The following is a 25,307-nucleotide window of genomic DNA, read 5'->3' as shown; positions in this document are numbered from 1 at the left end:
GGGCTCAAAGTTTTGACATTTTCCATCTACTGTGAGCCTCAGTGAGCCTCATTGCATTAGAGCCTGTGCCAAGACTGCATATTATGGTGAGAGCACGTGGCCTAGAAAACTACTCACCTCGGGTACCAAGGAGAGAAGGAAGAGACTGGTGCCCCACAATCATTTTCCAGTAATTCAACTCCTTCCTGCTGTGGACTTCATAAGGACTTCATAAGGACTCTTCTACCTCCCACTAGAGCAGTCGTCGTCAACCTTCCTAATGCTGCAACCCCTTAATATAGGTCCCCATGCTGTGCTGACCCCCAACCACAACATTATTTCATTGCTACTTCTTAACCGTAATTTTGCTATTGTTATGAATCATAATGTAAATATCTGACATGTGACCTAGGAGGTCTTGACCCATAGGTTGAGAACTACTTCAGTAGACCCAGACACTTAGATGTAAGATATTAGCACACGGGGGCCATTGGGAAACAGTTGTCTAAAGAAAAACTGTGTAGAAGAGGAGGTGGATAGAGACAGAGACAGACAGGCACAAATTACGATGATTATGTTTTAAGAAATGGCTCACACTTCAACATATGCAGGGCAGACTGGTGGTCAACAAAGACCTCTCAAGCTGATGAAGCAGCTGAGCCTGAGGTCAATGTAGACGGAATTTTAGCGTCCTCGGAAGACCTTGACCTGTTTTTTATTAAGATCTTCAACTGCTTGGATGTGTGATGAGGGATCATAGCTTTATTCCTTGTCTTCAGATGTTAACGTTAATCTCATCTATAAAATTATCTTCATATTAGCATCTAGTATGCTAATTTGTTTCTGGGGTCCATGGCCTAGCCAGGTTGAGACATAGAACTAATCACAACACATGAATATGGAGGTTTTATGAGACGTCACTGGAATATTTGGGCACAGTAGGAAATGAATTTGTGACTCAGAACCTACATCATGAGATGCGATCATTATTGGTTTAAAAGCAAGAGTGTCAGTCATAGGAAAGGATGGGCTAGAGAAACAGGGAGATGCAGAAGGCCAACGTGCTATGGATGGAGCCTTGCGGAATGCCTGCCTGAAAAGAAAACTTGAAAGGATTGGGCAGAGGTGGGAGAGAATGAAAGGGCCTGCTGTCTGTTTGGAAACCAGAAGGTGCATCTAGCTCAAGCCCGAGAAAGTGGCTGGGCATCAGGTCCAGGGAGAGGTAAAGGCTTTAGCAAACAGAGAAAGCCTCCAGTTTCAGCAATAGAGAAGTTGGTGGTTCATGGGGGAGCATGGCCCCTCAAATGAGCCATGCAGGCCTCACATTGGGCTACATGCTAGACAGACCCACAGTAGGCAGGGCAGAAATTAAGATTGTGTTCATTCTTAACTCTCTGAAACTCTGACAGCAATGCTACAAGAGCCATTTTATAGTGGCTGTAATAATTCATCGTCACTGTCATGGTCAGAAGTTTGTGTTTCATGAACCGTTCTCATCTCCTTGTTCTAGAAATGTAAAACTCTAGAGCTACATTGTTGCTGCTTAGAACAGGTGTTGATGGTTGGAGCAGAGGCAGAGGTATAGGGACAGAGTTAGAAGGCTAATGTGTGAGACCCTTTGCTCTCTGGCTACAGAGATTAGTGGGCACTGGGTAAGGGTCAGTCACAATCGGGAGACTCTGAGGACTTGAGGATGTATTTGGACTGCCAGAAATATACAAAATTCTAGGACTTTTACATAGCTTACTTGGACACAAACCTCCTAGGATTGACCCAAGGTTATTTCCTTCACAAATCCTCTAAAAGATGAACGAATCTGCTCATGGGATCAGCCTGTAACCCCAGGGGAGCCTTTGCAATCTAGGGTAACAAGGAGCTATGAATCTGTATATATGGGGAGAAGATCTGGATTAATTCAGGTCATGAAAGACTACGGAACTGAGGACAAATAGGATGGCTGGGGAGTTGGGTCCCTCACTCAACTTGAGAGGAAAGAAAGAGCTGTCTGGAAGAGGGACTTTTATTCTGACAACAGGAGGTATATAGTTCTTTCCTATATTGTGGGTTCTGCATTCTCCATTCAGTCAACTGTGGACTGAAAATGCTTGGAAAAAATTTGCATGTTTGTTGAACTTGCACAGATGTTTTTACTTGTTACTATCCCTTATATCACCTAGTTACATAGCATTTACATTGCATTGGGTATAATGTGTTAGCTGTCTAGAGAAGATTTAAAGCATACAGGAAGGTGTGCATGGGTTCTTTGCAAATGCTAGAACATTTTCATACAAGAGATTTGAGCATCCATGGATTCTGGTACCCATATGAGGTCCTATAAACCAATCACTCCCCTCCCAGAAATACCGAAGGAGGAAAGACTGCAGAGTGATTTGGGGATGGCAAATTGAGTTGTGGCTTCTGCCACCAAAGGTCAGCAGAGGCCTAGGTCTTGCTTCTAGTCACTACTTTCTGCCCTTCCTAAGACCAGAAGCTCAAGTTTAGAGCATGAGTCATGGAACCGCCAGTCATCAAAGTTTGAGGAAACCCTTGTAACACCCACTTGTCTACATCTTCAAGGATGAAACCACAGAGTGCCAAGACTCAGCAAATGAAGGGATCTCATACTCTGTAAACCTCAGCTTTTACGGAGTGCACATGAGTAAGACTGAGAAACTTGTGCCTGCTCATTAGCACGGCCTTCTCTTCAGCTTTTCATATGAAGAAGGGAACTGCCTCTTACTTCTCAGCTTCTGAGGGCAGAAAGGAATGCGCCATCCACACTCCACTGGGCAAGTTGAGGGTGGACCCCAGTGCCTCTGCCACCACCTAAGCCTGGGGCCCACACTAGATGGGCATTTAAAATAAAAGGTTGCTGATAGCTAGAATGCTCTTGTTGTTGTTGTTTTTTAATGAATCAAACTCTTCAAAAGCTAGGCTGGAACTGGGCACAGTATGCTGTGTCTCCAACCCACATTCTTCTCCCTCTGCCCCCTCCACCAAGCCCTGCATGGCTGGGATTCCATCTCCTGGCTCATCGGCACCAGCTGGCAATGAACTGGGCTGGACAAATAGGCCTGAGGCCCTTGGGTCTGTGGATGTTTGCTGATGATGTGGGGGCACAGGACAGACTTTCTCTGAGGATTGGAACAGCTAAGCTTCTTTAGGACTGCTGGGTGGGAGTAATACATCTCTAACCCGTAAATAAATAGCCGACTCCAGCAAAGTGGTCATTTGGGATTTCCAATCCCCTCCCTGCCCTGTATTGTCCCACCACCACTGGCTCTGGAGTTACTCTAGATGCTGGATGCTGAAAGTGACTGTCAACAGCCACTGTGCCCTGGAAATGGCAAAGCCCTTGACACATTGAAAACAGAGGACCCAGCCCCACCCAGGAGCTAGGACCCAGAGTCCATGGTTTCTTCAGCTTACTCCACCAACACAGGTACTGGGCAGGTGAGACAGGAGGGTACCTAGGGCTCTCCTGCCAGCCAGTCTAGTCTAAAACAGCAAGACCCATGTCCTGTCAAGAGAATCTGTCTCAAACACTAACATGGACAGGGGCTGGAGAGAGAACACAGCAGTTAAGAGTGCATGTTACCCTTTAAGAGAAGAATGCCCAGCACCATTCTGGGTGGTTCAAAACTGCCTGTAGCTCCAGCTTCCAGCTGTAGGGGGCTGGGAAGGATCCAGTGTCCTGTTCTCTGTGAGCACCCACACAAGTAGCATATACATACATGCATACAATACAATACATACATATATATTGTCCTCTGACCTCTGCAAACATCCACACCCATACACGCACAAACATATGTTACAATAAATCTTTCCACCAAAAGGGGAGCCCCACCGCCACGTATGCGCTTTACACCAGCCACCCACCCGAATTAGGCCCAAATAAATACACAGAAACTTGTATTAGGTACAAAGCTGCTTGGCCAATGACTAGGATTCTCATCTGCTAGCTCAGTCTTAACTATCATAAATCTATATGTGTTATAAGACTTATCTTATTGGACGCCTTATTGGCGTCCCTCCTTGCTGGTGGATCACATCGTGCCGCTGGAGCAGGAGCTGAGGGGAAAAGAGAGCCCTTCCTGTTTCTCCTTCACTTAAATATGAGTCTCCTTGCTATGTCACTTCCTGCCTGGATCAGCACTTCTCTACTACATTTCCCAAAATCCTCTTTGACTCCTAGTCCCGTCTACTTGCTGTCTTATTGGCCAAACAGTATTTTATTTAACAATCAATAAGATAAACATACACAGTACATTCCCCATCAGACATACACAAAGCACATACATCCACACACATGCACAATTAAATAAATTCAATTAAAAATAGGAAGAGTGTTTAAAGCAAGAAGTACTTTGCAAGCGTGACACTGTATGAGTATTAGCAAGGGGTAGAAACAAATGCCTTTGTATTTATCATTTAAAAGATGTTCTGCAGCACTGTTAAGTGGGGTAGTGCTTGTAAAAGAAAACTCTGTTTTATCCAGTCATGGGCTTCCTGTTTGTTTGGTATTGGCTGATCACCTTGACCTTAGTAAAAATTCACAATCTAAAGTTTCTATTTACCAGCAGAAGGGGTTTCCATGGAAGTTTCATATAACAAGTTGGACAAAGTAAAGTATGCAAGAACAGATCACCTTAAAGCAAGAGAAAACGGGCGTGCATCCTTGACAGGCAGCTTGCACATTTTTGCTTTTAAGCCCCTTCTGTTCTGGTGAACATTGTGCCTTAGTCCAACTAGGTACGTACTAACTATAGAAATATGAAGCTTTGCAGATTTACAGAACCCAATACATGCAAATCTTTATTGTATGCTTCTGTATTTTTCTTACAACTCCATCCCTCAGCTAAGTCTTTCACTGTTCCAAAGAAAGGAAATACTAAGTGCTGAGTGGAGCCCCACAATTGCTTGTCATATTTCACTAGAATTGAGTGAATTCACTTAGTATGTAATTTAAGCTGTCAACCTTCCTTAGTTCTTTAGGAAGAGAAAGAGCGGTAATTAAGTATTCCCAAGTTAACAGCATTAAACATCAAAATTTCACAGTTGCACAAGTTTTCAATGTAAGTCCAGATACTGCCCACAATCATTCACTCCAATTACAATGGTGTGCCTGGGTTTATGGATGATTGGCTGGAACTAAGACACCACTAAGTCTACCACTGCATTCTCAGGACTGGAGCTAGACATGGGAGAGGTAGCAGATTTTTTAGAAGACTGTACAGTGTCATGTGGTAAAAGTTTGGCTGAAGGTAAGACCCCATGAAGTCATTCCAGTGCCATGCAGTAAGAGGGATCATTTCCAATTCATGTAATTCAGAGCCCCACCTGGCCCCAGGTGACCTGTCATTGAGTTAAGGAGAAACCAAGTCTAAAGTAACCCAGGGAACATGAATCAACAAGACTTTTTAGTATGTACTACTTTCATCTTCAGAGACAAATTTTAAAGATATATCCCTCTGCCAACCCTTTCAGGAAATGGAATTTATTCCTAATTCACTGTTGCTAATAGAGAGAGTGGGAGGGAAGGGGTTAAGTAGCCCATGTCCCATATCTTCTAGGCTGGAATACATTAAAGGGGTTGGCAGGGGTGGTTAGGAGCTGTTGAATCTAACATGTAGAGAGAAGGCCAAACAGTCATGATTGTTTCTTAAGGGAAGTAGGATTTGGGAAGCCATGACCTTGGCCTTAAATGATGGGGACCCAGGGAGGGTGGGAGCCTGAGATGGGAGAGTAGGCAACAGTGAATTTTCCAGGACAAGTTTCCTGACAGAGATGGGCTGCAAGCTGGGACAAGATGAGATTTAGGTAAGCCAGCGATGAAAAGGACAACGAATAATGAAATGAACCGTGTGTGTGTGTGTGTGTGTGTGTGTGTGTGTGTATGTGTGTGTGTGTGTGTGTGTGTTGACGATATTTGACAGTACCACAATCTGCTTCTCAGATATGTCTAGTCCTTCACTAAGCTGTAGACTTACCCTTAAAGAAGCAATCAACAGGGTTCAGATGACGGTGCTGAGAAGAAGCCAGGCAGGCAGTGTAGCCTATGGTTGAGGCCACAATGACTCAGGGAGGAGAACGTCTGGGTTTGTACTGCAAGCATGTCACTCCTCTGCCCTGTAACTTTGTACAAACAGTATGTAAAACCTTCCAAAGTTTCCATGTTGTAATATATGAACTAAGGGCAATCCACCTCTTAGATTTAGAACACGAGACAAATGCTAAGGGAGATGATATCTGAAACTTCTACCTCAGAGCCCAGCACCTGAGGGATCTTGGGTCAAGGGTCATTGGACTGAAAGAGAAAATTCTCAGTGGCTTGTTTTTGGTAGTTTTTATAGAGTTGAACTCTCAGAGGCTTGTCTTTAGCAGGTTTTATAGACTTGACGTAGAATGAGAAGGTTGCACAGGCAATATTTTGGGGGATGATTTAATATATACAAAGGAAAAAATCTGGTATCAGACTAAAAATGGTAACACAGTCCTAGTATGTCTCTTAGTTTAGAACATAGCCTGCCTCCTCTGGCCACTTCTTCATTCAGCTTCCAAGTTGTTTCCCATGTAGAAGGCTCTGAACTCAAAGCCAGAAAGAATTTGTACTATTTTATTTTAGACCATAAGTAGCACATTTTCTGTGGAGAACCAGATAGTAACTATTTTACTTGTTTATTTCATTTTTGTGGGATTTATTGCTGTTTTGATGGGGGCGGTCCTCATATCACCCACCCTGATTTGAAATCACCCAGTGCTCCTCGGTGCTGGGATTAAAGGCACACGCTAGCATTTTATGTATAATATTTTATTATTATTTTGCTCGGCTATTTTATTATCTTATGATGAATATGTTCTTTGGCTCTTCGGTATTTGCTAACTCAGGGACAACCACCCAGGCCTACCTTTGTAGCTCAGCAGACAGTATGTAAATGAATAGTGATGGCTGTGTGCCAATAAAACTTTACATAGAGATGCAGAAATTTGAATTACACGTAATTTTCACATCTCTCAAAATGTTATTCTTTAGCCTCCTCCCAAGCCACTTAGAAATTGTAAGTGCTATTCTTAGCTCACACAGACAGAACTGACAGCACCCTGCCGTCGGTTGTGAAAAAATGCATTCTGTGTCTATTCTAATAAATGTAAATTGGAGGATGGTCCCCGGTAATTTTGGTCTTTTCCTATGCCCCTTCTGGGCACTGTGCTGAACTTGGAGGTAACCATGTGTTCTCTGAATTACTTCCTTATTCATCTGGCAATGACTCGAGCACCTACAAGGTATAAAGAGACAGAAAGATGGAGCTACTATCACCCTGTTCTTCCAGTGCCCGCCCCCCCCCCCACACAAAGCTGGAGAAACAGACGCCAACACACCATCACCATGCAAACATGGGAAAGCACTTTAAGAGATCTGTGTTCCAAGTACAATGGGGGCACAGTCAGGGGGAGGAGGGATGTGTTCTGAAAAGGCGAGGTGGGCAGGGTGGGGGCTGTGGACAAGCACACAAAGGCATCAGTGTGTTATGAGGCCTGGCAGCAGACCACTGCTAAAGGGACGGTCTGTAAAGCCAGGAAGGTACAAGCCTGGCCTGTGGAGGAGGAAACTCAACGGGGGAGGGTTGCAGTTCTCATTAACATCCATACCAGTGTGCCAACTCTGTTTCCTAAGGCATTAACATATCACCAAGAGATTGTCAAACACAATCTTAATGTCACCTGCTCTGTCCTCTGGGAATTAAATAGGTAGCATGCTGAAGATAGAGTCCCAGAGAGATCTCAAGTAAGGAAACTAAGATGAAATCAGTCGAGTGGAGACTCAGGAGAGTGGCTTAAGGTCCATAAGACTGCAGGGGGCCCAACCTCTGGGTGTCCCCTTTGTCCTCTCCATGAGGCTTTGGCTAGGTGATTTCCCAGGCAGCTCACAGGCTCCAGTTCCGAGACTTTGCCCTTTGCTCTTACAGAACAGCCACAGGGCTCTCTGCCTGAGCTATGGACAGTCCCAGCATTTGCTTGATTTCCATCTGTGCCCCAGCCAATGTCCAATGGCTACTAATAAAATCTCACAGTCCGCATTGGGTACCACATCCCTGACTCCTGAATGTACCAGGGTTAAAAGAGGCATCATTTTAGCTGAAGAGGCAGCTACTAAAAAGAACACTGGTGAATGCAGGGTGGGGCTGAGCCCCAGGGTTCCGGTCCATTCTGGGAAGGTACCAGTCCACAGGTTTCCTCCATAATTCAATTATATAGTGCAGTCTTAACATTCTTTTCACAGCAGTATCTCAGACAATAGATACAGAAAGGGCTGTTTCTTTATTCACTGAGAGAATTTGTGTTTCCCCAAAGGGTTCAAAAGGGAGCATAAGCAATAAATCACAAACAACTTGATGTTTTAGGGGGAAAATAGACGGTGTCTGCTCAGAACACTCCAGTGTCTTCCTGTCATGCTCAAGGAAAACTCCTAGCTCCCTTTCACCACCTATACCCCTCTGTTCTCCTCTGTCCTGTGTACTCTACCCAAGCCTCTGATTGCAGCCTCTAATACATGCAGCTCATGTCTCCTGCAGTTTAGTCCATGTGTCACTGCTGTCTGGAATGTTCTCTCCTCAAATCCGGGAGTGGTCGCATCCCACATGTTATTCAGATCTTGTTTAAGTATCACCTCCTTTAGGAGCTTCCCTGATGGTTCTGTTGAAAGTAAGACACCCACTCACCCTCCACACAGAGGCTGGTCTGTTTTACTCTAGAAATTTCCACTGTTTAATATTCTTCTCATAGAATTTGCCGCTGCAATTCATATTATATATTCCCTCAATTACTTTCCTCCATGGGGGACAGGAACTTTGTCTAAGCTACTTTAATCTTCTCCCTCCTAGAAAGTTAAGTGGCCCATGATAGACACTCAAGTGAGTTAAATAGAAAACTGCTGCCTATGCAAAGATAAGGCACAAAGGAGGGGGAGGCTGGAGAGATGGCTCAGTGCTGAAGAGCACTGGCTGCTCCTTCAAAGGACCCTGGTTCCATTCCTAGCAATTACATAGCAGCTCACAAACACACCTAGAGGCAGCCTTAGGGGATCCGATGCCCTATCTGGCTTCTGTGGGCACCAGGCATGCCCTTGGTGCACAGATAGACATACAGACAAAATGCTCATACACATAAAATAAAATGTAAAAATAAGACCCAAATGGAGGGATTTCTCCTCCTATTTGTGAGTTCCTACAACACTCATTACCAAGAGCAGCTTAACATCAGTGGTAGATTTCATTAACATAACAACTAAATATTTAATTCACAACACTAACGGTATATAACAAATATATGAGTTAAAATATATAATAAAACTTACATTGATAATTAAACAAGCAACTATACTTAGTATCATTTGTTTTATAGACATTATTTCATTTAATCCTCACTGTAACCCCAGCAGTATCATTATATTCTCTGTTTTATATTTAAGGAGATGAAAATTGTGAAATTTGTAGAGGTTCCTAAACAAGAGGGTTACCTGATAGGAATCAAACCCTCTAGCTGGAGAACGCAATTTCACAAACACTTAGCACAGGCTTCAGCAAACTGTTTTGCAATGCTCAGGTGGGGTGGGTTAGCCTTGCTCACATTCATCAACAGATGATTCAGCCTGGCTGCTGAAGAAGCCAAACTAAAGCTATCTCCATCTCCTGGGGCCCAAGGCACATCTTCCAGAGAAAAAAGACCTTTGACGCATTGTCCTCCTATGACTGTGTAGTTACAAGTCAGGCTTCCTGCAAACATACTTCACTACTGTGTCTTCAGGGCTGCCAGGATGATCCTTTTACTCACTGTGTTTTATTTGTGCCTAATCTGTGTCCAGAGGACCCTGCAAATTACACAGGTTCAGTTTTGCCTTGAGGCCAGGGAGCAAAAGCCATGACCTGGAAGAGACCTGAACAGGACTATCAACCTCACCCATCGAGGCTCCTGGGGCATTGTGTTGAGGAAATCAGAGCCACAGCCAACCATGGACTCAACTGTAAATGTGAACCCTACACCCAGAAACTACTTTTGTAGGGCATCTTCTCTCCTGTGCTTTTTGCTTCAATCTTTTTTTTTTTTTCAAAAGTTTTAATCCGATGGGAATTTAGAGAGAGAGGCAGGAGGCACAATTGATTCTGGTCCAGCTTAGTCAGGAAAAAAGTAAGCTGCTTTTTCCACCCGAGTCGAACAGTCTGGCTGGAATGCATCCCAACTAGGGGATAGTCATTGAATGCTCCAAGTCCTGAGGCCCAAGGAAAAGGAACTTCTGTCTTCTCCTTCGAGATTCTCTTTCTCTATAGAAATCTCCAAAAGGAACTGCTACACAAATCATGGTCTGTGCTTTACCAGAGAGAAGCTGTTCTTTTTTAACCAGGCTTATCAAACAGTGGGGTTCTTCTCCCGGGGTAATAAGTGTGAGTGGGTTAATGGGTCATTTTGGGGAGAGAGGTCAGAAGGAAAAAGCCTCAGTGTTCAAAGCCAGCAAAGAACATAGTGCTGGGTGGACAGGAATGATATATAGGGACTGTTCTACAGGACCTCCATGCGTTCCCATCTAGCCTTTATCCTCATCAAAGACCGCCAAGGTCTCTTAATGTGTCTGATACTCCTCTCTGAGGTCCTAGTGAGATGTTCTAGGCAAACCTGGTGCTTGTGAGTTCCTTTTCACTGAGGGAGAAATGCATTCCAGCTCCTAGCAGGCTGACTTTGCAAAGTGCTTTGAACACTGAAAGGGGGTGAAAAAGAAAGCAAACAGCCACAGAAAGGGGAAGGGAAAGAGAAAGGAACACAGAGAGAGAGAGTATCAGCAGGGGTGGTTAGTAAAAAAAAAGGGGGGGGTCTGGAGACAGAAAACCTTTTGTTTCCCCAGCTCGTTTCATGTAGAGATTGAGAGGTGAATGGCTTTGAAATGGGTTTATGAACTAGTTGCTGGGTCACAGGAAGAGAGATCGTCAGACGACTTTGTGAATTCGGATTCTTCAAAAAATTTGGGTTAATTTCAAAAGGAATGTATGTCCTTTGTCTGGTTCCTATTTCTTTCCTCTTTAAATTTTTTTATTCCTTTGGCGGGGTGGTTTGGGCGGCCTCCCCACTCTCTGTTTTCTCCTCCGCCTTTTGATAACGTGAAAAGAAATGATCATATTACACGCTCTTTGTCGGGAGTGTTTCAGAAGTTAGAGGTGGGCGGAGTGGAGGCATTACCTTCCCCCCACCAGCCAATGGCGGCGAGGTATGCAAATGAGGGCCGTGATCTGCGGGTCTCAGCCTAAGCGCTGAGCTCAGAGGCTCCGCAGTGCGCGGGAGGCGAAGGTTCTGCTCTCCGTCCTGCGGTGTGCTCAATGGAGCGGCAGACACTGCAGGGCTACACTGTGTGACTAGGATAGGACCAGGGCTCGTCCGATCACTGCCGCGATGAAGTATAAGGTAAGAGTGCCTTTTGCACGAGTCTCCTGAGAAGCTGGGGGCAGCTGTGCCTGCGGGATTCCCACCGTGACAACTGTGCAGGGATCCCTGGTGTGTCTGGTCTCGCTGAGCTGCGTCTGATCTGGTTTCCAGGGTGCCCTGGGGTTTACCCGCAAGCCGACTTGTGCTTTCAGATCTGCTAGCTTGCAACACGTAGCTCTGAAGGTTGCCCCGGAGTAGCGGAAGGCAGTGGAGAAAAGTTAGTGTAGGGGCGGCCGCAGCCACTGGAGGTTAGAGTCGCAGCAGGCAAGTCGCAGGTCACTGCCTGACCAGAGCCGACCTGGGGAGCCTTAATAAGAGGAATCAGAACTACTGAGTCTCTAACGGGCTGAAAAAGCACTTTTTCCGAGTTTGCCTTAAATACTCGATCTGCGAAGCTATCTGCTCTAGGCACTTTCGGTAGAAGCAAACTAAGAACCCAGACACTATCATAGGGCGGATGATGGAGAATTCCAGCATCCTTAAATAGTTCGGTTTTATGAATAAACGAGTGTTAGTCATTTCTGGGTAACACTTTATTGGGGTTTGAACGGGTCTGAAAGTATGAAGGCTCCGGCTGGCTTATTTTCCCTGACGCTTACAGAATGTCGTGCTCATATTTTGGCAGCATTATTTTCCATTGCATTTTGCACCACGGTTTCTGGGGTTACTCTTGGCAAAATGATTATGACTTGCTCAGCACATCCCGTCTGAGGAGGCAGTTTCCAAGGGACTTGGCCCAGTAGCAGATTGCATTGACTGAGCCATGCCACCCCACCCACCCCCTACCCCCCCCCCCCCCGCCCGTTGAATAGACAAGAGTCCTCGACTTTCAAAGGACAGTGCTATTACAAAAAAAAAAAATCATTTTGGTCAAGCGGCTTAACAGGTTCTGATAACTGATTTAGTAGGGGCTAACTTTGCTTCCCTCTGAGGTATGTAGCCTCTGGCCCTTCCTTTTGGATAGGTGGATGTAAACACTTGCTGTACCTAACAGCCACAGGCTAAAATCCATCTTTTGTTCGGTGTCTGTAAATCTTGTTTAGAAGCCCTGAACCAGAATACCCAGTCTTTGTGGCAAAGCATGGGAGATAGCTCTTGGGAAAGTTCCAGCAGTGTGAAGACCCAGGTATCCATTATCACCCCACTATCAGCTTTCGTTCTGAGCATCGGTGGGGAGGAGCAGAAGAAAGGATGGCTCCAGTATTCAGAGGGAGATGCAGCTTCCTACCTGGCAGGAACAGAGTCTTTTGGAAGTGTTTCTCCCCCGTCGCTAAGTCTCCTTGTTCACAGAATGGAACAAGTACTACATGGTACTTACCCTGGGATGGTTTTTTTTTTTTTTTTTTTTTTTCTCCCCGTTGTTGAATCAGGACTGTATTGTACAGGAAAGGGAAAGGGTTTCCTCCGTCTGTTACTGGGACATTAATGACTGATGTGAGCTTGGAGTGCCACAGTCTAGAGAGTGACGTAAAGTCTCTTTGATTTAGTGACCTCATCACGTTTAGCTTTGCTCTTTGTGGAAAGAAATGTCATGGGGACTGGTGATGTACACTGCAGGTGAGAAGCTGCCACTGGGGAAAGCCTTCCAAGTGGAAAGGTCTACCCAGAGACGAATGCATTGCCAAGCAACAGAAATGTGTGGCGGTTGTGTTTTTACTATTATTACTATTATCATAGGAAACCTCACCAGCAAAAATGCTGAGCTCCCCAAGAAAACAAATGATACAAAGGCACCCTGTGTTGACCATAACAGAAGTGAGCCACTTTCTTTCTGTCACAAAGTCTATTAGTTAATGTAAGATAACTTTCTTCCTGGAGGGAATTAGTCATGTTCCGTAGAAGATGCTGAAGTAGAGGCATGATGAGTAGCGAGTTACAAGACTGTCATATTGAACTCTCCCATCCCTCGAAGGCACACTCATTCTCAGATGTAGTAATTGGGACCCACAGAGGCCAAGTGATTTTCCCAGTACCACCACCTGATGAGCACGGGATTTAATACTCATGATTTAGCCACTACCAAGAGAAAAAACTAAAACAGAAATCATCTGTAACTCCTTAAGAGTTCTGGTCCCAGGAAAGTTCAGAACTATTTCATCCCAAATGTTCCCTCAAGACAGTCTTCTTTTGCCCCCCTCTCCATGGTAACTCTACAAAATGAAATACAAAGTTGGCATTTATTTGTTTAATTTGAGCTACTTAAGTAGTAAAACCAGATAATTATTAGATTGTAAAACCCAGGAGTCTGGAATTACGTCTTAAACACTATGTTGCACCATAAACTATAAATTTAGCATGGTCTTAAAAATGGATCATTGTCAGATTTATGTCAGGCTCAAAAGGTTTCTTTTTTCTCTCAGAAGGTTTCTGTTTTTCTTTTTTTTCCCTCCCCCCCCACCCACTGTTGTTAACTGGATGATCTTGTTTAGCTACTTCAGAGTTCATAACTAGGGAGCAGCCAACTTCTCTTCATTTTGTCCTTAAAATACACAGCTCCAGGCGGCTAGCAATTATTTACAATTATGAGGGCTATGGAATGCAAGCTATTGCTCTAGGTAAATCTTTCTACTTAGTACACAGCTAGTGTGTTTTCATTTTACTTATATTTTTATTTGTTCATGGGAAGACTGTCAGGGGTATTTAATGTTCCATTTCTCTTAGAAGAGTCTGCCTGGGTGACCGTTAACTGGGGAGTGCTTCCTTTGTTAAGATTCTATTTAAAGAAGCCAGGCATGATGAAGTTTACCTTGAATCCCAGGACTGCAGGGGCAGAGGCAGGTAGATCCCTGAGTGCCAGGCTAGCCAGGGCTACACAGTGAGACACTGTCTCAAAGACAATGACAACAACAAAGAGTTCTATGTAAAATTCCTTTAATGTATAGCGTGTGTTCTTCATGCCCCTGTGGCCTTGGCTTGCTTGTCCAGTTGTGGGTCTGAAGGTGGCTGGTAGGTGTTGCTCTTTGCCCTGTAGCTGAGGGACTAGTTCCAGTTCCTTGTCTTTAACAGAAGCCCTGAGGGCCCTGCCCACATAGTATGGGCCAGGAATGAGGCCCTCTCCACTTCATGCCCAGGCCTGGAAGATATTCAGTAAGTACAGACTGTGAGTGAGTTCTTGTGGCCAAGGGACTTTTGTGGCTTTCCAAATTTCAGAACTCTTGAGTATCTGCTGAAGTCAGAATCTAATCTGTTTTCTAGTCATTATAGAGGAAAAGGTTACTCTGAAATATTTTGACTTAAAAATAAAAAACCAAAGTATGGTAGAGTATGGCAATAGAGTTAAAAAAAAATACTACAGTCTGGAATTCAGATTACTGTGGTCCAGTTGAATGGGGACAAAGTAGTTCAAGGAAAAGAGAAGCAAATAACAAAAAGCTCCTAGGGAAGAACTTCGAAAATATTTTTATTTTGATTTAGGTAATATGGCTATTCATGACATATACAAATATCAATTCTCTGTTTGCTTTGATATTTCAGCTGTAAAATTGTTCTTGATAAATTGCTGTATTCAATTTAAATGTAGGAGCCTGTCCCTACCTACCTGCCTTTACAATGCTGTATGTGGTCTACGAATTTAAAAGCGCCAGAAGGTGTTTTGAAAAACATAGCTTCATTATTTATGGTCTTAGTTTTATTTAAGCAAACCTATCTCAGAGAGAAAGGACTTAACCTACATAGAGATGAGGCTTTGTCAAAATGCAGGTGTCCTGATAATAGCAAGTTTAGCATGTTGTACAGCACAGTCTGAATCTCTCCAATACCCTCTACTTACTGGACCACACATCATTCCTGTGCTCAGAGCCTTGTAAGGGCCTTCCTGTATTCTCTGTCCTACCCCCACCCCTGTTCCGCCACCCCCCACCGCACCTCCACCCGACCGCCATCTCCAACAAAATAAAACAAAGCTAGACAAAATCTTGCCTCGACACCTTTGAAAGCCTTGGCAAGTTCTGTCTGCCCTTTGTACTTGAATGACAATATCACATCTTACCTTTTCAAATGACACACTCCTTGTGTGTCTCTAATCCCAGACACTTGTGGGGATTGCTCCCACACAGCCCCCCACATGGACATGACACCTTAGTGTACACCCGCCGCCCCTCACCTTGGCTGTTCCTTGGACTCCCTGTGGGGGTTCTTACTCCTTTCATGGGCACATGACACCAAGCCTGTGTGACCTGAGTGGCCAACCACTTCCCACTAGTAAAGTCTCCTCATCTATCCACTCCATAAAGCAATCAAAGCCTGAACCTTTGTCTCCTCTAATCTCTGAAACAGACCTTACATTTTTTCACCTCTGCCCTACACTGTTAACACTGCCTTACTTATTAACCCCTCTCCATTAAACCACTATCTAAATGATACCAGCAGTGGGCTCCAGTTTTAAAGAAGCCACATTGAATACAAGAGGCCCATCCTTTACTGATAATGTAGGGGCAGACTGACAGACAAACCCTTGTTGAGAGTGTAATGTAGGCTCTGTCAGTCTTGAGCAGGCAGGGACTTGGCTTTATATACTCTTGTAATAGGAACAAGATAGGGTGTGGAGAAGGACATTGCCATTTCTTGTAACTTAAGGCCTTATTGTCTTGGGCAAATTAAACTCCCAGAGCCTCAGGTTTAGCTGTAAATTTGAGATGGTATTAACTGCTTTATACTATTATTCCAAAATCTAAGGCAATGTATCAAGTTCTTATCCTGGATCCTGGCACACAGTAAGTAGGCAATGCTAGCTGGCCCCAGCTCTCCTTGGAGAGTTATGCACCTGGTAGACATTGAAAGGATGGGGTGGGTTTCATGGCAAGATTATATCCAAACCCCAAATACTAAAATAAGCTGGTTGAGTATTGCTGTGTATTCCACAGCAGGCGTGTTCATGGTCAGAATGCAGAAGCCAGCAGCACGCCTATAGCACCCAGCCCCAACATGCCAATGTCTCCTGAGCTTGGTTTCTTCCGTTTTTTATTGAAAAACCTTGATTCCTGAAATTACAAGACCTTCCTCCTAGTGGATACTCAGAAAATACTGTATTCAATGGTGAATTACAGAATACACCTGTGCCAACAGCCTTTTACAAGGTTTCCAATGTCCTGTGACATAGGAAACGTATGTGTTTCAAATCCCACTTTTGCTTCTTTCTGACAGTATGATTTTCAGCACCTACTTTAGACCTTTGTCTTATTAGGCAGCTTCAAGAATATAATATGGGAAATATATTAAAGTCATTGGTTTCTAGAACATGGTAGGCATTTGATAACTAATTGCTATGTCATTTTTGATATATGATCTTATATAGATAGATAAACTACATATAGATACACAGACAAATCCATTAATAGTGATGGGATATGATAGTAACTTGGTCATGGATAAGGTGTGATCAGGGCCTCTGGCCATGGAGAGCTAGCTATACCTAAACAGATGTCAGATACATAGAGATATCAACATTATACAGTGAGGGAAATTTAAGAAGTCTTCTCTATAGTTGTTTTCTCTTGGAACAGGAGATGGCTCAGTAGATAAAAGCACTCATTGTACAAGCATGAGGACCTAAGTTCAAATCCCCAACATTGTATAAAAAGCCCAGTTGCTGCTCACACCTATCACACTGGAGCTTGGTAGGGAGGGGGGCTACAGAAGGATTGCTGGCCTTGCTGCCAAGCTGCCTACCTCTTAAAATGGTGAGCTCCAAGTTCAATGAGAGACCCTTTCTCAGGGAATGAGACAGAGGATGACAGAGCAGGACAGCCACCATCTTCTTTCAGCCTCAGTAAATGCATTTACACCACACATACACTCATACATACCACACCGGGGGTAGGAGAGGCTACCCTAACAGATGGCTGTGAGGAAAAGAGAAAGTCATTTATTTAAGTAGATTCAACTCATGGAAAGTGAGTTGGGGGTTATGTGTGACATTCATGATCAACTCTTCCTTATCCTGCTGCAGACCCAGTGACGTCAATGTAAAATAAGAGGTATCTATTTTTAGCTCATTTTAGGGTTAGAAAGCAGTGGACAAATTGATTTGGAATGCTAGCCCCCAGGACCGAGGCACTATCCTCAGAAACATATAGACTTAATTACCAAGCCTCTCTGCCAAGACAAACGCAGCAGGGCCCTTGGGAACAAATACAATATTTCCAACTTAAAATGCCAGAGCTGCTGGTTTCCTAGGCAATAACTGATTGCAAAGAGCATGGGCATGGAAAGAAGACAAAAATCCCCAAAGCCCTGTTTAGACTTCGTCAACAACACCCCCTCGGTCTTATTTACTTTGAACATTCCAGTCGTCTCCCTGCGGTAGTTTTTACTGGCTAATGAGGACTCTGCATGCCAGGGAAGCTGCAGTCTGCTGCCAGGACTGTTCCTGAAGGATCTCCATTGTAAGATGAGTGGTCTTGTTGGAGACCTTTTCCACCCCTAACTGAAAAGGCTGAATCTTTTAGAGGGTACTTTTAATAGATAATGCTATCTGGGTAACTTGAGGGAGACATATCATCTAGGGACAGTGGAATTGGTACTCCAGAGAGTATAGTATGTGTGACAGCAGCTTGTCATGGCTGAGGTGAGGCTTTGGGACAGCTGATTATGAAGATACTAAAATTGTCAGTGGAAGGGCTGAGGAGATGGCTTGGTCAGTAAAGTTCTGTGCAAGCCTTAAGATCTGAGTTTGATCCCTAGCTTCCATGTAAAAAGCCTATGGTCCCTGTGCTGGAGAGGCAGATAGTAGAGGATCCCTGCAGCTTTGTTGGCCAGGCAAGCTGGATGAATGGATAGGTGAGCTCCAGGTTCAGTGAGAGACCCTGTCTCAAAAACCAATGTAGGGAGCGATTGAGGACGACCCCTGCTGCTGCCCTCTGTGCACACATGTGCTAGCACACACATGTGAATACACACACGAACAACTACACACATACACACAAAATTGCTTCTGGAATGCTTTCCTCATTTGCCCGGGCTTTGCTGTATCTGCTAAATTCTATGTACGCTCCAAGGCTGGGGCCAGTAAGTTGGAAGATGTCATGTTTCTTGGCAAATCTTGGTGTTACAATTTTGAATTCTTTCGGATATTTCTAATATGTCACAGTAAAGATATAAGATGCTGCACCCTCCCCATGCCCCCAAAAAGTTCCTGTATGAAATGCTGATGTTTGTGCTCATGAAACAGCCATGGATGTGCAAAAGTACAAGCCCTACCAACCACAAAAATGCTTGGTGGCTCCCTTTGAAATCAAATCAATTTTAATTCCTTGTTTATACTTATGCAGAACAGCGAAGGGATGAGGTTCGTGTGTGAGGCTCAGTGGAAAGTTGCAGTAATCAAAATACTTGGAATGCTCAGATTGGAACCGTGTCTCCTCCCCTTTTGTTGAGGTGCTGAGTGTTTCAGCAGTGTGACATGTCCTGCATACTTGTCCTCATTTCTTTTTGTTAGGCAGAAGTCCTTTGGTGACTCCTGTATTTTAACACTAAGCTCATTAGTAGTCGTTGGTGGCTTATTGTGCTTAATTTAACTGAGCACCCATAGGCAATTTGGCTGAAACTCCTTACTGATAAAGATGGATCTGGGCTTTGCTGCCCTCCAAGGGCCACTGCCTGCTAGAATTAGCAGTAATATGCAAAACTTCACTCTGGGAAGGGCTGACACACAGATTTGTACACACTCAGGCCCTCTTGGAGATGCTATCTTTAATGTTCATCATCTGATGATTCTGTTTCTGTTCCTGGTCACTTGTAACACAGCTTAGCGCTTGGAAGCAAAGTGACCCGGGACTAACACAGACAGCAGAATCCTGAGATTCAAGCTTCCAGGGCTAGAACTTCAATGTTGAGCTATGATTCTCAGTCTCATTCCTCACCAAGCTCAATGTGATATGAAAATGGGACAAGGGGATGAGAACAACAGAAAGACCAAGAGCTGTTCTTCCTGTCCCCTTTCATTGTGATGTAGATTCCTAGACAATATCCCAGAGGTGCTGAGACCCCAGGAACATGTCCCGTTCCTTTATTAAAGGTCACCTTTAAGAAACTGAGGACAACCATTTTTCCCAATCACAGTTTCTTAGCAGTACCCATTTTTCTCTTGAATTCTTCATTTAACCAAGGTAGACATCCCTTAGCAAGAAATATATTTTCAAGGCTATCCTTTTGGGGGGGATGTGTGTGTGTGTGTGTGTGTGTGTGTGTGTGTGTGTGTGTGTGTGTGTGTGTGTGTAATTTCCATGGATGTACCCACATTTCACAAACCAAAGAATGGGACATATGGTCTGACAATGGGAAGCATATTTGAAACTGAGAACTGCCATGGAAAGTTCAGGAACACATGGCCACTCTACAGATGGCCAACAAGAGCTGCCCCAGAGATCAATCAATGATCCAAGGCACTATCCCGTTCCCCTTATGGCAGCATCTTGCAGGAACATATATAAGAACACTTTTTAAACGTGATTTGGCTGGGTTCTTCATAGAGAGTCATAAGTAACATTTAGTCATAAATAATAAGGCACTCTTTTATATCTTTGTGCAGGAATAGGCATCTTTGGAAATGAAAGCAAGCTCATTTTGAAGTGAGGGCTCATTTGGCACACCTGAGTGGGGGATTGTATTTCAGTTGTTCTCGCTTTAAACCTGCTCAGGTAGCTCCTTGCCTCGTAGCCTGCAGCAACTGTAACTATCCTCCCACCCTCCTTATTAAGATCTTAATTACAGATGCAACTTACTTCATGGCTGAAGGGAAGGAATTTCCTCTCTGAGCTGTGCCTGCCTTTGGTGTGGCAGGTATAATCACGATGAGATCATTTCTGGTCTGTGTTCTTTTCTTGGAGGAGTTTTGCTTTTAGGGCGAGTATGGTTAAGACAATATTCCCTGAGCTCAGCACAGTACACCACTAACCGCTCCTACCTCCTAGACCCTCTTTCTCTTGGAGACATCAGAGTGTTTTGCGTATGCAAGTTCATATGCTCTCATAATACTTCCAGGAAGAGCTTGTTTATGATCCAGACTTCGAAGATGGGGAAACAGAGGCAGCTGTCATTATTTTAAGTAGGTGGATAGAGATTAGACTTTCCTAATGAAGTTTAGCAGCCATTTCTCTAGTCAGTGGAGGCCTGGTCTGTGCACCCAGCAACATCCCAGGACTAGATTCCAGTAGCACAGATGTGTATACACACATTGTAACAACCACAAAATATCTTCAGACATGGAATGTCCATTGGCTGGACAAAATCTCTTATACCCTAAGCTACCATCCTATTTTTTTCCTGCTTCCTTCTGTTTAAAAATAATGACTTCATTGATTTTACGAGATTGGAAGCACAATATTCCATTCCCGGAAGTGTTGGCCACAATTTAATGATGACTGGGGTTGAGCTTAATGTGACAGATCTTAACCCCAAACTAACTTCCTCCTATAATATCAGCCCCCATTTGTTCATGGGAATATTACAAAATACTTAGAAGTATAAGAAAGATCTCCCTCAGGCCAAGTGTGAAACCTCCAAACCATCTCTAAGGCAAGCACTTCTCCCAAGTCCTTCTGAATCCCTTTCTGAGTATGCACAGAATCTTGGAGTATGCATCTACACACCAGCATTACAGAAAGCTGTTTGTTCTCAGTAACGTAACAAACTAAAATGCCGTAGCTTCCAAAACAGCTATGTGACCACTGCTCGGTAGCAACGCTGACAGTGTATGAGTGTACAAACCTCTTAGGCAAGGGTGTGGAGCCAAGCTTTATAACTCTTTGAAGAGCTCACAGGATAAGTAGATAATAGCAGCAAGGTAACAAATCCAGATCAAGTGACTTTGGGGGAAGGGATTCATATTCACGTGGGTGTGTGCATCCGTGCAGAGACTAGAGGGCAACATCAGTTGTCCAGTTCCTTTATGCATCATCAACCTTGTTTTTTGAGCCTGGGTCTTTCCTAACCTAGAGCTCACCAACTGGCTAGACTGACTGGCCACCGAGCTGCTGGGACTTACCTGTCTTCACTTCTTCGGTACCAGGAATACAAGTAGGTATCACTGTATCTGGTGTTTCTTCACATGGGTTCTAGGGATTGAATCCAGGTCCTCATGCTTGCAAGGCTAGCAATATACAAACTGAGCCTCTTTCAAGTAACTTCTGCAACAGTCCCAGCAAAGGGCCACATCCCAGTGTCATCAAATGGGCTCTGACAAGATGGTGATGTGCTTGAATTGATGTATTTAAGTATAACCTTGCATTCAGACTTTAGTGTAGGAAAAGGAAGATGTAAGAATGTAAAATTAAGAGGATCTTTTCATACTTCCAATCACTTTATAGATGTTATAGCTATGCATTTTGGTGCTTGAGAAATGATACCATTTTTGGAAATACATTATAACCGAATGGGTTGGACTCTCCTACTCCTGTTTAACTTAATTCTTATTTCTCTTCCCCTAGAACCTAAATGTTAGGGGATTTGTCTAGACAGGCTGTCAGATATGATCCAGTGCCAACATTGTAATTCTGGCTGGAATCCAGAAGGTTGTTTTATTGTTAATAAAACCTATCTTTTGGGTGAGTGGGTGTCAAGACTTCATCATTATATGGCGCCTGTAAGATTTATCTAGGGACGGAACCCCAAAAAGAGTTCATGCTTGCCCCATGGTTTTGATCCTTTGCCAATAAGCTATATTGAAAACCATCAAAACCAGGCAACTTGGGACAAAGGCTTAAAAATCCCAAGGCTTAACAGCAACATCACTAAATTCTTAGGTGTCTCAGGAGGGATATCCTGGTGGTGGGGGAGGAACTCTAGACAGGGAGATAACAAGCTGTGATCTCTGGCTCTGGCTCTGGCTCTGTTAATCTAATCTATGACCTTCTGGGCTGTAAAACAGAAATGCCTACTGTGGTCGGTTCTGGTCAAGCCATGGAGAACTAGGTCAAAAATGTAGAGGAACCTATGTATGCTCATCTTCTTTAAGTTCCTTGGTGCCCCTTAAGTAGAGCTCCTAGGCTGTGGGCAAGTGGAAGATTGAACTCTTAAGGATGACTGATTGGTAGATAGCTGTGATATCATATCATGTGATAGACACAGAGGTAACATTATTATCATCCTTATGGGAAAAAAATTAATTCCTTTTTCTTGAAGTCAAATTCATCTTCCATCACCAATTAAGACATACTGAGTGTATCAATCTACCTGCCCATCTGCAATGTTTCTTATACAAAGGGTTTTTCTCTGTTCAAGGCTTGCATCGGAACAGGTCTCAGCCTGTGTCCTCCATTTTTAAAAATTAGTTCTCTAAAATCCTAGCTTTTTTAGTGTGTGTATGTGTGTAGAGCATGTAGGTGGAGGTCAGAGGAAAACTGTCAGGGCTTGGCTCTCTGTTTCCACTATAGCTTCTAGGGAAGGAACTCAGGTTTGCAGTCTTGGTTGGCACGTGCTTTTACCCTCTAAGCTATCCTGCCAGCCCTCCATCAACCTCACGTCCCAAGACAATTTATGATAGCCTTTCAGGTGAAGGAGTAGAGCCAGCATTATAAGGAACACTCCAATGTCCTAGTATGCTGTCCAGATCGTGTAGCACAAACTCAGTGAGGCTGAACTTTCCTTATAACACTTTGAAGCGTTAGACGTCCTCACCTCCTTCAAGGAGGAACGTCACATTGGCTCATAAATCATCAAAAGAGCACTCATCAGATAAGAAGTGGTTACAGACCACTCATCAAATAAAAATAGGCCAGTGTATAGATTCATATGCCTAGGAGCCTTGTGGGCACACTCACACACACACACACACACACACACACACACAGTGCTACTACACACAGGGAATATTAATGCTGTCCTCTGCCTTGCCAAAGAATACCTGTTGGGACCTAATGTATTTAATGTCATATGTATTAAAGCTTCTTTCAGTAAGAAATGCATAAAACAGATTCTGATTGTTGCTCTAGATCACAATGCTGGGGGTGAAGTGAATGGTGTGAATATTCACAGAGGATCTAAGTTATTGGCAGAAGCTTTAGAATTTAATAAAAGCGGGTTCCGGAAAATAAGGATCACTGGTGGAAACATGGTCCATTGGCTAAGAGTAGTCTTCAGTGGGGAATGTTGAACAGGCCTCCTCAGTGGTCAGAAGCTCGACCAGCACTCCAAAGACCTAGTAGGAGCCTGCTACTGCCTTTCTGTGGACTCTTCCCAGTCACCCAGTGGAGGTGAGCAGAATGTAATGAACAATTACTCAGAAAACATCCATAGTGCAATCTCCTGTATCTTCTAGCTCCTGCGCACAAAGGTATCCTGTCTGTTACTTAATAACATCTAGAGCTTTAATTTATATGTATATTCCAGATCTTCATGTACAAGAACAGAAGTGTGAGCCAAGCCTCCAAGAATCAAACTCCTGATACTTATAAATAGCCATGCTTCCAGACCATGACTACCTTCCTTAGGAAAAGGCTGAGTACCCTCCCAACACACACACTTACACACACACACACCAAAGGTGCCCATGAGAAGCAGGAGGGGAAATGCAACCAAAGTGGCAGGACTATTCTCTGACTGGAGCTGATTTTTGTCAGCAGGAACAACAACAACAAAAAAGCACTAGAGCCTTCCTTTCTCTTCACCAGTGTGCCCTGGGGCTGACCTTGGCCATGTACATCTCTCAGCAGCTTCCTTTAAGAACTGATTTCCTTGACGATGGCCATTTCCTCTAGTGGGTCTGTTTCTCAGGATCTGGTCTCTGGGTGCCTGTGTGTGCATGTGCTGGAGTCTACTAGAGACCTGGGGGAGGGGCACAGGAAAGTCTTGTCATCAAGAATGAGGCAGCCCTGAGTCTTTGGCAGGTTCTCCTGCATAAATATAGAATGAAGTAACAATAATAAAAGGAAGCCAAGCCATTGATGATGCTATCGGTCACAGTGAGTGACACACCAGCCATTGTGTCTCATTTCTCTTCAAAGGACAGCATGAATGGTCATGGAAATTCCACATCACACCTGTCTATACTGGGAGAAACAAATAATTCCCCTGGCAGTAAAAGTAATACGCTTTCTTGACATTTTGATAGCAATGGGGAAAATAGGGCGGGGGAGGGAAGAGGGCAAAAGTTGTCATGTGACCATGGCTCTCCCATACAGCCAGGTTTGTTTTGTTTTCTTACTTTCCCACTCCTCAGCCATAGCTTGAGAACCCAGAACAGCAGAAGCAAACTTTCTGGTTAAGCATGTGAATGGCACTCTGTCACCTACCAGATGCAGAAGGGAGGGGAGGCTCTTAAGGAGACCATTGTATTTTATGGGCTGGGATGGTCAGTTCCTCTTGGCCCTTCCTGTTTGCTCAGTAGTTGCGAACACACCAGATTGGGAGGGGGGAGCAGGTTCCAGGATCTGCGGGATCTGCGTCATTGTCCTGTTTAAATAGGGAGGGGCTGGCATTTTCCTGCTGGCTGTCTCCCTTATTCTCAGGCTCTAAGCTGCGGTGACCTGGACACACTGTTTATGCTTCTGCGCAGATAGATCTTCCTTCCTCACCTCCATCTCATTTTTTTTTAACTAAGCATCTTGCTAAACTCTCAAGAAAACCAGTTCTTCTCTCCATGAAGAGGACCAGGGATGCAGAAGTCAGAATGCACCTCAATTTAGTAGAGAATGGATCTGGTTTTGTTTCACACACTGGGCTCGTGTTCTAGAAATGGAAAGGGAGCCAGGCAGCATCTCTGAACTCAAGCCCACAGCCTGGAACGGAGTCATGCAAACTTTGCTGTAAAGAAACAGTAAGCTGGAGAGATGGCTCAGCAAGTAAAGGTGCCTGTCCCCAAGCCCGACAATCCTGTTTGATCCCTGAGACCCATATGATGGAAGGAAAGAAACAATTCCTGA

At 44.1% G+C, this 25,307-nt stretch overlaps 1 protein-coding gene across 1 annotated transcript in view; it reads left to right on the top strand.

Moving 5' to 3' along the window:
* Nucleotides 1-11,299: 11,299 nt before the first annotated feature.
* Nucleotides 11,300-25,307, top strand: part of Nedd9 (neural precursor cell expressed, developmentally down-regulated 9) — a 48,548-nt gene continuing 34,540 nt past the window's right edge. Inside the window, exon 1 of the mRNA XM_027410412.2 lies at nucleotides 11,300-11,430. Coding sequence (XP_027266213.1) covers nucleotides 11,419-11,430 — 12 coding nt within the window. The 5' untranslated portion in view covers nucleotides 11,300-11,418. The remainder of the gene's footprint in view (nucleotides 11,431-25,307) is intronic.

Source organism: Cricetulus griseus, chromosome 3 (assembly GCF_003668045.3).
Source record: "Cricetulus griseus strain 17A/GY chromosome 3, alternate assembly CriGri-PICRH-1.0, whole genome shotgun sequence".
Classification (NCBI taxonomy): domain Eukaryota; kingdom Metazoa; phylum Chordata; class Mammalia; order Rodentia; family Cricetidae; genus Cricetulus; species Cricetulus griseus.
Note: the sequence above shows the minus strand (reverse complement) of the source record. Positions and strands in the feature narration are given on the sequence as shown.